Source organism: Trichosurus vulpecula, chromosome 7, assembly GCF_011100635.1.
Source record: "Trichosurus vulpecula isolate mTriVul1 chromosome 7, mTriVul1.pri, whole genome shotgun sequence".
NCBI classification, from domain to species: Eukaryota; Metazoa; Chordata; class Mammalia; order Diprotodontia; family Phalangeridae; genus Trichosurus; species Trichosurus vulpecula.
Genome location: NC_050579.1, coordinates 159,760,081 through 159,772,864, shown reverse-complemented (window position 1 = coordinate 159,772,864; position 12,784 = coordinate 159,760,081). Strand labels below are relative to the sequence as shown.

At 36.7% G+C, this 12,784-nt stretch overlaps 1 protein-coding gene across 1 annotated transcript in view; it reads left to right on the top strand.

Annotated features, from left to right (window-relative positions):
• Positions 1 to 12,784, top strand: part of LOC118858546 (sine oculis binding protein homolog) — a 229,179-nt gene that overhangs the window by 55,604 nt on the left and 160,791 nt on the right. The window contains exon 4 of the mRNA XM_036769111.1: positions 3,939 to 4,090. Within this exon, the coding sequence (XP_036625006.1) occupies positions 3,939 to 4,090 (152 nt within the window). The remainder of the gene's footprint in view (positions 1 to 3,938; positions 4,091 to 12,784) is intronic.

The following is a 12,784-nucleotide window of genomic DNA, read 5'->3' as shown; positions in this document are numbered from 1 at the left end:
ATGACCAACCACTTTCTTTTAGTATCTGGTGATGTAGATGAGAGTTTTCATTTTTATATGTACCCCCATTCCAGAAAAGTGCTCATTGTCCGTGCTCTTCTTCAGAAAACCCAGATAAGGAGATTCCATAAGCAGCCCTGAGATTTCAGACATAACTGACACTATATTATATGAAGAAGATTCTTGCGGCATCATAGAATCTTAGTGCCAGAAGGGATTTTTAAATTGTCCTAGAAGCAGGAGTCTTTCCTCCTGGAAGGAAGCAATTCTACTGACAAGTTGCTACCCAGCCTCCAGTGATGGAGAACTTACCACTTACCATCCTAAATTTGGATAATTCTACTTCTTAGGAAATTATTTTTTATGCTTAGCTAAAGTCTGCTTGTCTAACCTTTATTAATTAGTCCTGTTTCTGCCCCACCTAGAGCTATGTGAACTGTTGTTTGAAGATGGCAGTCATGCCCCGCCTAACTCTCTTCTTCTTTGGACCTGAACCAGAATAAAATGTTGGTCATAATTTATTCAAATTTCTTGTTTTGGAGATTTAAAGTAGGAAAAATTTCTTTAGTACTTTAACCATGAGCCTGAAAAAAAAAAGAAAAGAAAAACAACCTTAAACATTCTGCCTAATTAAGACCCAGAGAGGTGGTACACATTTTGGATGATTACTTGAAGCATCCTTTAGACTGATGCATATTTAGTTATTATAATGTGATAATTTTTTCTTGTTACACAAACTGTTCCCTTTGGGAACATGACTTAATGTTGTAAACATTCTACATTTGTTGCATTTTTCATTATAAAAATATACCGGCTAAAGACCATAAGGAGTGGTAGATCTTAAGTCCAGTTCCTGAAGTAGTCTTTGGGAACATGCCTTCCCACTTATAATGGCATAACCTTTAAGTAAAGACATAGTTGAGAGATTATAAGTTTCCCGTTGCTGGAATTTTTTTCTAAAGGAAGAGAAATGAAAATTATCTACTGAGCTTAAACTTAGAAAAGTTAAGATAATCAAAGAATCTACTTACCTGAGTATCCATGTTCATTCCATGTTTGAGCTAATTGTCTAATCCAGGCCTCTTGGAAATCCCTTGGCTTTAGAGTAGTTATGATTTGGTTGCTTTTGTGTGGAGGGTGGTAGAGGAGTGGGGTGTAACTTATTTAAGACAAGGAGAAAAAGCTCAGGGATTGTAGAAGAATTTCCTGCCTAGTATTGATTGCTAAAATTAATCTGGAAATAAATCACAGCTACTTTCTTTGTTTACTAACTGTAGTGTTAATTTACTGAGCTTTGCAGAAGACCAGAATAAATGAGACATCTGAAAAATGTTTGCTTGAATTTTTGGAATAAACCTTTTATGGAATTTTTGGGGGGGATCGATAGTAATTGATAACAATTTTATAACTGAAAAGAAAAAAAGGTGATGGCTGTTTTCCAAGGTGGTGCCTCTCTGAAATTGAATTCAATGAGAAACATAAGAATGCCAACTTATTTATCAAGGCAAATGCTAACCACCATTCTTAGAGTTTTCCAACTGCTGAATAAAGAAAAAGAAATCACACAATTTCTTTGGCTGCATTTTATCATATTGTTGGCCTGCAATGGGGCTCGTTTGCAAAACAGTCTTTTTTTATGATACCTTCCTTGTTCAGTCACTAGGCTTACTGTCAGAAAGCATCCCCTTAAGTAGAATGACAGTTTGAATGAACAATTCTTATATTTGATGATGATGGGATGAGGGATGTAGGGGAGGGAAACTAAACTAAATTCTTGGATCTCAGAAATCCTTCATATATTCTGGTTTGTGTAAGCCTCAGTACTTGCCCCACTATACTTTTTTTGTCCACTATACTTTTTCTTCTCAGTTCAAATCTGTACTGCTAAATAAATAACAGTAATTCAGAATGCTGTGCTTGGCTTTGGAATCTAGACTCCTTCAAGAGGGAAGCAAGGAACGGAATCTAATTAGTGGAGATATTCTCAAAGTGTGCTTTCCTCACTGAGCTGTGATGCCAACTGATTTCCCCAGTTCGATTTTTCCTTTCAGGTTTCATCAGCAGTGAGATTATTGCCACTGGATCATTTGTGAAACGTTCTGCTGTGCCATCTTTTTTCAGGAATCCGAGATTTAAAATGTATTTAATTAATGGGGGAAATTTAAAAATAAAGCAATGGATGATGTTAGTTAGTCATCTTTTGGGAATGAAGATTGGCTATTTAAAATATAATTAACTAAAACTAAATTTAAAAAAACACTCCTCAAATCTGCTCTAAGGTAAATTAGGGTATTTCGGGAATTTTGTATGCCACGGATATTGTGTCTAATAGGTAAATGTGTGTTATATTTTAAAATATATATGCATATATATTTAAAACTTTGAACAAGTAAATTATAAAATGAAATAAGTTTGTAGCATTAAATTTGAGGTTATATTTGGTTCCAATTAAAGAAAAGTATAAGTTATAAAAGAAGTCTGATTAAAAAGGAAAGGTCAGCTTTTTGTCTGTGTGCATTTGATTTGTAACTATAAATTGCACAATATAATTTGGGGAATAAAAACCCATTAAACTGACAATATTTATTCCATTAAGGTGAATAAAATGTACCATGTAATTCTGAGTTATGATACTCAAGGGAAAAAAAAGTCATATCGCTGCACTACAAATTAGTTTGCTTCTAATTTTGCAGGCTGCTGACAGCAATGCCTCAAAACAAATCTCTCAAAAGGAAATGAGATGGTTGTATGACAGACTCTCTGAACCATGAATGTGTCAACAACTCATGGACCAAGGATTGCTTTAGCAATTAGTCTTTGGGGGATTTTGCTCAGAAATCAGACAAAAGAGAATGCCAGAGATAGCTGGGGATCCTGTGGTTGCAGTTCCAGTTCATAGGAAGGGCTCTGATTTAGCCCTTAAAAATGATTCTGTACAAGAAGGAGAGAGCTGGCTACTGACAGCAGGCCATCTTGCCTACCATCAGTTGGGAGGGAGAGAAGAAACTCGAAATGGAGCAGAACCTTCTGTGATAAGCTTTACCTGGCCTCAGTGTTTGAGTTTTGTTTTTAACTTAATTTTCATAGATGAAGGAACATATACACCAAAAAGACAACCAGGAAATGAAGTTAGAAAAGGATTGCGTAAGGCCACATGACCTCAGTCCTTATGGACTATATGATCATGGGAGGAAAAATGATCAAATTAATAGGTGATACTAAATCTAATTTACATTTAGAGAAACCAATGCCAAAATGTAGTTTACATAGATTATTCAGAAAGCCAAGTGTGCATAAGCATCTTAATTATTAGAGAGTGCTTAAACATCCAGGATGTGACCACTCAGATCTTCCCCTCTGTTGCTAAATGCAGAGGTCTGTCAAAACTCTTCCATAGAAATTGAGAATATTGCACATTTTGGAATGAATATCCACTTGGAAAGAGAACATTCTCTTGGTTCCTAACAGCTCAAAGATGCACACGAAGTTAATGTTATTCAAAGACTATGCTGTGGAGACGATGATGCCTTTTGCATTTGGCGAGGAAATGATGTGGCAGGATATCTCAGATCTAAGCAATGCCCTATTAGGAATGGGGTTACTTTGCAAGCTTCATTAATTTTGAGGCTAGTTTCAAGGAGCAGAGGGAGGTATCTTAAACCAGGCTACCCACTCCCCTCCCCTAGGACCTTCCACAGCTTTTTTGTCATGCTCTGTTTTGTATGCAAACCATCTTTTCCAGCAATCTATGACCATGAAAATCTCCTAAGTCTATCCAGCCAGGAGCTATCCTGACTTATTAGAAAGTTGTGAGGCCAGTGAAATAAAAGTAGCATATGCCCCATTCACTTTTGTTAGGTTGAGGTTGTGTGTGTGTGTGTAAGTCTGATGGGTTGTTTGCTTCTGATGTCAACATTTTTCTTATACTTTTGTTATAGAAGATGATGTGTCAAATGTACAAATAATGTGTGCCTGGTGCCAGAAAGTGGGAATCAAGCGATATTCCCTGAGTATGGGAAGTGAGGTGAAAAGCTTCTGCAGTGAGAAGTGCTTTGCAGCTTGCCGAAGAGCATACTTCAAGAGGAACAAGGTAAGAGAACCATAGAGAGAGCCATAGCATTGACACAGGCCAGGTCTAAATCATGAGCTAGTTAGTGCACTAGTGTCTGTTAGTTTCTGAAAATATTGTGTACTTTTTTTGGGGGGGGTCTGCGCTCTCTCTCCCTCTCCCTCCCTCCCTCATTCTCTCTCTCTCTCTCTCTCTCTCTCTCTCTCTCTCTCTCTCTCTCCTCCCTGCTCTTGCTTTTCCTCTCATTTTCACTCTCTCTCATTTTTAACTTTCTGTCTTGTTGCTTGAGTCATGCGAGGGTGGATGAACTTAATGAGCACACAATAAGTAGGAACCATAAGCTAACCAGAATACTATTTTGACTTTTGAGGGTACAGGCAAGATATCCTGTACATAAAAAGATATTCCATGAAGAATTCTCATGCAAAATAAGGCACTAGGTTCCTAACCTGGGCAATTATGCCTTGGTCTATTTAATGCACCCCCCCCAATGGGAACAGTTTGCTTCTTCTTTCCAAATTCTGACTTGCTGATTTCATACCTGAGGTTTGATGGACATGCCCCATGCTTCCATCATCATAAAAGCCATTCTAATCATTATTAAACATTATTAATAATGTCATACCATGAAATGTTTGCATGATATATGCATTTGGATTCCAAAAGCAAAGTAATCATAAATTATAAAAAAAAGATATCCTAGGACAGAAAAATGCATTGTTAGAATATTTTAAACTACTGTTTATGTGAAATTGAATGCATGGTATTTCTATTAACACACATATACTCTCTCTCTCTCTCACACACACACGTACACACACTCATACACACACACATACGAACAACCTAATTTCTGAGTCTTTGAAGAACTATGGCATTTTGCCACTAATTACTGAAAGATATTGCAAGCTCTTGACTATTTTCTATTGATCTATAAAGCCTTCTTAATTTACAAAATCTTCCACATTTTGCTAAGCATTGTCATTTCCGTAATTCAGGATCAAATTCTGTCCTTTACAAAAATTAAAGAAATCTCCTATTAGCAATCCTGAATTTCTAATTATGGGATCATTTCCTTTTAAGGAACTCCATTGCAGCAAAAAATCACCCTCCTTTGCCAATTTGGGTCACATCATTCTGCCCCAAAACATAATGCCTGAAGAATTGGGTTGCATATGTCCATGGAGTAGAATTTTAGTAGGTATCTCCTCGTCCACATTGGAATAGGAAAGCCAGTATGGAAATCCATTGGAATCTCCCTTCAAAACTCAACAGATTGAACTTTTTTTCTCTTCGGCAGAAGTCAGTGAGGGGGAAAGGGATGCAGGGAGAGAACTGCTCCTTGACATTCAATTGTAATATGGAGAAAAGTCAATAAGTATTTGTTAAGTGCTTACTATGTGCCAGGCACTGTGCTAAGTGCTGGGGATACAAAGACAAGCAAAAACAGTCTGGGCCTTCAAGGAGCTCACAATCTAATGGGGAGACAAGATGCTAATAACTATGTGCATATAAGAGATATACAGGGTACACTGGAGGTGATGTAGATTAAAATCAATACTTTGGAGAAATCTTGGTTCTTGTTGGTCATTGTCAAGAAAGTTAAGATGAAAATAGCAGGAATCACCCTATTTCTTTTTCTCAATATGGCCCAATTCCCCACAGCAAAACACTATTTATGTCATTCAAAGAGATCACCACAGAACATTTTTTTTCTTTCTCTAAATCTGGAGGGCCCTGGGCAGTATTTTGAATCTTCGTGTGCTGCTTGAGACAGATTGCATGGATGATGATAGGCAGGTAAAATGAGATTAGGAAGGTGCTAGAAACTCATATGGAAGTCTCCACCAACAGCATGTTTTACCTCAGCCTTTTGAGTTTTTTGGAAGAAAAGCAACACATACTATTTGACAGAAAGTCACAAGGCATTATCACTAGTAATGATAAAATTTAGATTAAGATTTGGTTCTTTCATATCCTACATGCTTGATTTATGGTGAACTGTGATGAACAAACATAAGAAGTACGATTTAGCATATCTGTAGAAATGCTGTGGAATTAGCACAAATGCTGATAGGGATAGGCAGGTGCTGATGTAACATATCTGGCAAGTAGTGATTAGTGTAGGTGTTCAAAATCATAGCAAAAGCCAGGAGCTACCTTGGTTTTCTTCTAACCCAGTGACCTCCAAGTGGACTCTCCAAGTTTAGCAGCACATAATACCTGTCTTCTCTATGATCCTAATGCTTATTTATGTATTTCAAAAGTAATACCACTCTACACCTTCTCATTTTGCACATTGAGGAGTAAGCTGGTCACATGTCACATGCTGGATTCTTATTTTTTTTTGAACAGCGTTATCTCTGCCACAATATAGCATTGTGTTACAGTAAATATGTACAGCTGCTGCATTTCTGTTAACTGAGAGGGCTGTGTGGTCATTTGATTTAAGGCTTGGGTTTCCTAATGGATTGTATTAGACACTGTTCCCTGTTCTGTCGTTTCTAAGAAGTGCTGTAATAAGCTCTGGGGCTTCCCTCTATAGAAACAGTAGTAGAGAGAGCACTTAAATCTTGCATCAGTTTCAAAAGTTGAAAAGAAGCCCCGATTATGATTGCAGATTTTCTCTATTTTAAAACCAGAGGGGGAGGGGCAAAATTCTCCTCCATGGTTAGAAAAGAAGCATTTTCCTCCAGTGATAGATATCAAAGTTATAAACTAAAGAAGAAAAAGGAAAAAAAAACCCTTGCATGTAAAAGATTTTGCCTTAGGTATCATATAGATAAAACATGTGAAATTAAACATGTTGTAAATTATGATTCACAGAGATGGACACTTTCCTGCCTGATAACATTACAGGATCTAAAAAAAGGTCTCTAATTTGAACCTAAATTATACACAGAACTTCACTAAGAAAAATTCTGCTAGAAAAGGTAGCTAATTAAGAGCCAGATTTTTCAGCTGACCTCTGTTTTGTACATGAACAACACCTGCATTTGTGAATGTAAATTGGACAGCTGTTCCTGCAGCTACCCACCATGCTTTTCATAAATGCTTAGTGGTATGGGAAAAAGCTGATTTTTCTGAGCAGAAAAATTCACTCAAAACAAAGACCAACTGAAAATTCACTCCTTTAAATAAATATGATTTATGTCTGAACCTTTCTTACTTCCTTTTGTTTTTGTTTCTAACTTAGAGAACATCTATATATTACATATAATATATGATATATACATGTATACCCCCCATACCCACCCACAACTTTCTCACAAGCCAATGCAGAGTGGTAACAAGTTAATCCTTTACTGCAATGACATTTGGAGGTGATAGTGTTAACCATCCCCACACCCCCTTTCTTGTGACATTATTGAGATAATTTAGGTTTTGGAGTTGTTTGGTTTATCACAAATGTTCAGGCTGTATTCTAAATGCTTATTCTAAATACTTTGCTAATATGGGCCCAAGAATCACAGCTGCATACAGTTAGGAGTTTAATTACTAGCTCACATGTTTCAGGATATTGGATCTAAAAAAAAAAGGCTGTATTGATTCATAATTTCATTATGTAGAATCTGAATCCCTAAACGGTTCAGTTGATGATTCAGTTTTGGAGAATGTGGTTCAACAAAACAATTAAACCTTTGTGAAAGCCATGTTTGTTGGGTGGGGAAAAGTCGGCATTAAGTATACGTAGGTGTCAATTTCATTATGCTCGTATACTAGGCATATACTAGAGACAGAATCGCTTAAAAAATTGGCCATAAATAGAAAGGAACCTAGAAAAACTTCTAGTCTTGTTCTTGTTAGAATTTATTTCCAACTCGTTGCAATTTTACAAGAAGTATTGAAACTATTATTCAGTCCTATTTGGTAGTTGTACAATACCACCTGCTTCCTTCCCAACTCCACCCCTAGTCACCCATCACCAAACACTAAGTAGTTCTGTCTTTGAGTGTTATCTCCCAGAATCCCTTGTCCCTTTTTGAAAAAAAAAATGACTTGTGGACAGAAGTGATAGTGATTTTCAAACATCCTGTATTCAGTCTTGTTGCAGATTTGCATGACTGCACAATTAAGAAAATTGAAAAGAGAGAACCGTTTATATTTTCCTTGTCATCTAATTTCCACAAAACCATAAACCCAAAGCAAATAGTTGCTCGAGTCATGAAATATAATTGTTTTTTTTTTGCTCGGGTCACTGGTGTAGTAGTTTTTCTGAATCAATAATTTGATAGCTTTCATATCAGTTTTAGAAATCACTGCATGTTTCCTGTCTCTTTCCTAGCTTCTCTTACCTTCTGGAGGCAGAATAGATTGCTACCTCTCTGATAAGCGGACCATCATATGAATGAAGCTGAATCTTACTTTTTCTTTTCCCAGAAGTCAATTCAATTCAATTTAATTCAGATCAATTTGCTGTTGGGAAAAGTGAATTCAATTCCCAGCTGGCCATCATGGTAGGAAAAGCAGGTGGTTATTAAACAGCTGGATTGAAGCTCAATGGGAGCAAGTTTGCATATTTAAAGATCTTTTCTTTCAGATGTTTAGAGAGAGTCAGCATTTGCAAATGACCATAAAAGTATGGCTACAATTGTAATAATTATTAGCATAAGTTTACCTACTACATACAATATGTTAAATAACTCCTTTTACTTTCAAACCGTGTGTAAAAAAGAAATAAAAACTAGTTCATGAATGTGAAGCAGAATAATGAATCTAGAGCAGTCATCTCTGGAAGAACACATTTCTAATTAACGTATGTCATCATATTGCTTATTTCGAACTACGTCGTGGCTAGATGTAGAATATTGCTCTTTGATATTAAAACTGAAAACTTAATGGGCAAAGTTTTCTTCATTTCAGGCTTAATTATACAACCTAGTAGTGCAGAAGAAATATTTAACGATCTCCCAGTTAAGCCAATGAGTAATGACAAAAATCTGTCTGCTGCCTTTTTTCCTCCAACACCTGCAAAATTTAATTTGCAAAATGACTATCATTCATATAACTTTGGGAAATGGCTTCAAAAGATTAGACACAATTAATGTCCCTTGACATTCAAAAGCTCAAACTACCAGCCCCATTTTGGCTTCTTGTTCTAAAGGAAGCTTTGCCACATTTATAAATGCTTCTAGGGAGTCAATATTTTCCCTTTTGATTTACCTTGTTTTAATTAGATGCCTGTTGAGGTTGCAGGGAATGCTGGTGGTCAGCCTGGCTGTCCTGTTAGGATAGGATTACTTTGGCTTTGCAGATGCTTTGGGGACTTTCATTAAAGCCAGTGGGTTGCCTTGCTTTTTAGTTGGGAGGTTGCTGTATGAGGCCTTACTCCTATAAAGTAAGCCAATGTCTCAATTCCCTGTTGGTTATAGCAGACAAAGGAGTCCGTAGGAAGCTCTAGTGGGGAAAAAAAATAACAAACCCACCTGCTCTCTCATTCTCTGGTGTGTTGAAATATTTAATGGAATATTGATGAGTTCCTACAAATGGCCAACCAGGATAAGCAATAGCAGAAGTGTGGGATGGGACTATAACTTTGTAAGCACATTTCTGATGGGAAGATAAGAATTTCAATCCATGTCATGAGACTGAAGAGAAATTAAGCATACCTGGAAGTTCTTGAGGAAAGATATGCAGAATCTTGAGAATTATCCCCAGCTGTATCAGAGGTGAAGTAAGATAGAGGGAGCGCTAGGTTGTGGCAAAAAGATGGATAATTGTTTTTCATGGGGTACATCTTTTATTTTTCTTTTGATATATAAGACTTCCTTTGCTTTTTAAATTAATTTTTCCAATTATCAAACACTATTTTTTTTCTATATTACTCCCCCCCAAGAAGAGTGGGGATGGGGAACCACAAAATCCTTTTAACCAATAAGTAATCAAACAAGACATTCCCATATTGGCCATGTACAAAAATGTGTGTCTCATTCTAGCTATTCATCCATCACCTGTCTTTTAGGAGGTGGGTAGCGTTCTTTCTTAACACTCCTCTGGATTTATGATACTCAGTTCTTAAGTCTTTCAAAATTGCTTTTACAATATTGATATTCTAACATAAATGGGTATACCTTCCTTTAAAGGAAATGAGACCAGATATCATACAAATTCCAACACTACCCAGAATAGATTTAAAATATCAATTGTGATTTTGAAGGTTTAAGTTTAAGAAGAGAAGATGACGAAAACCCAAATCCACTCTAGTACCAATCTGTGTTAAAGATTCTTTTAGGGTTGGTTATGTGGGAGTGGGAGTATGGTAATGGTAGCAGGCTCTGAAACCTGAATGGGGTCACCATGGGATGCCTAGTGGCTGTTGGCATACGTGCAGGCTCATTAGCTTTCAGGCACAGTAGGTATCTTACCAACCATCTGTGGCTATTTAGTGCCATAAATTGAAATTGTTTTTTTTTCTCCCTCTCTCCTCCAATTGGCCAGGGTTTATCCAATCTATCTAAAAGGCAGGTTTCCCTTTGCCCTTAACCATAGTGTCAAGTTGCATCAGCCACATTGAATGCTGGTCAGTATTGTGTTGGTTGATAAATGTACTTGTTTGGGGTTCATGGTCTGGCTGTCTGTTTGAGTAGTGGGAATTTCAGTCAAACAAATTGCCAGGAAGAAATCTAATTATCTGATGCATCCTCCTTCTTCTTCCAGACACCTGCACTGCCACATCTCTCACCTTGCCAGTAACAGGGTTTTCATTTGCATACCAACTGTGCAACAAAAGAATTATGTAATCATTCCTTTCGATATTCTTTTCACATCAGAAGATGGGTTGAGTTAATCCAAAAGAAACCTGTTCCATCTGATTTAAAAGGGAAGGTGTGATCACACCTTAGTAATGAACACCAGAGAAAGGAGAAAGCACAGTTTGTATGTATAGGGCAACCTTTTCAGAATGACCAAGGAAGAAATAATGTCGTGGGGGGGCGGCGCGGGGCAGGATGTGAGCTTTGCAGAGTCACTGAGGAAGAAACAATGTCCTGTTTTACTGCGCATATCTTCCTGTGGTTATTTTCTATTTGATCAGATAGCTCTATAAAAAATGTTGACTGCTTAGTTGAGTGCCCCCCTTGAGAGTTATGCATTCATTTTAGGTCCTTTAAGGATTTTGGTGTAATGAACTTGGAGATTTGCATCTAGGATGTCTATTCCATCAGTTTCTGAGATTCAGAACCACAATGACCAGAAGTCTCAAAAAATCCCTTCAGAAAATTAATCTATAACTTATTTACACATCCATGCCTATGTATATTTTCTCTTATATTGCCTTTGGACTGACTTAATATAGACAAGCAAGCTGTGTATAGACTGCACCTTTGATCCTGTACCCCTTTGCTCTCAGTTCATATCGTTTCAGATTAATACCCAATAAATAATAGGATACTACAGTTTTGTGCTGTGTCCACTTCATCAGTGGAAACTCATAAGGGGGAAAATACCCTTTGTTGTAATCCACACCCAGATTGGATCTGCAAACTGTGTTCAAATGTCTCCCAATTGCCTTTGAAGGTTATAAATTAGCTTTCTGTATCTTCTGTAAATACAGGTCAGAGACTTATAGTCCTATAAGCATCAGGAGGGAGATCAATTGTTCAGTGAATCCAGCAAAAATGTTTGCAACCCTGCTGCATCACACCAAATGCTCTTATTAAATGGCACTCTAAAACAAAGACAACACCAGAGGATGGAGAAAGTCAGTGTTCCAAAATTAAAACCTACCCGAATTTGTACTACCTCTTCATTGCTAAGGGACATGTGACCAGATTTATTCTTTAGAGGCTTAGTAGCTTTCTCATACCACCAGGTATTTGAGAGTATTTGGCTCCAGGAAGACAAAATTCTGAACGTGCTGCTTTAGTGAGGGGTTATTTTTATACTATGAATTTTTGAAAAGAATAACCCTTATTTAAAGAAATAAGACTTTTCTCAAAAATTAGAATACTTATGCTGACAAGGAGTATCATTGTAAGTCATTTGCAAAATGAAAAATTAAAAGGGAAAGATCTGTTTGTGGCTAAATCCTCAAAATGTTAAATCTCTTAGTACTAGAGAGCCCTTATTAATCTTCCCATGGTAGAATGTAGCTCATTAGTCCACTGTAGTTAAGGGTTCACAACAGGGCAGTTCCCATAATAAATTCAGACACTAATGAATTTTCTGTTTAATTCATTTTTTGACTAGAACAAAACATAAGGTTAGTGAATATGCAATACTCCCCCTATCCCCATGTGCTTTATTAGACTGATTTAAAAGAAAAATTTGGTAGGCATATTGGACATTTGCTGCTATAAATAAATTGAAATTTATTTTTAAGATATGTGGTTGCAGTTGATTGGAGAAAAGGACATTTTTAACTTAAAAATTATTGATTTTTTAAAATAGAGGCATCTGAATTGATGACATTCATTAAGGATTGATTTTCTCTTTCATTACTGCATTTCTCTTTCAGGCTCCAACAAATTTCTGTTGCTAGTTAACCCTTCTAGATATCTTACTGTTTTCGTATGCAAAATAAGATGAGGACTGCTGAATCTTTCCTTTGTAGGAATGCTGAGTTTAAATCAATATAATGATGATAACTAACATTTAGAGCTTTAGGGTTTGCAAAGCTCTTTATATGACCTTATTTGATCCTACTATGGACCCAATCAAATCGGTGTCATTAGATTCCTTCTGTATAAAATGAGACAAGAGAATTTAAGTGACCTC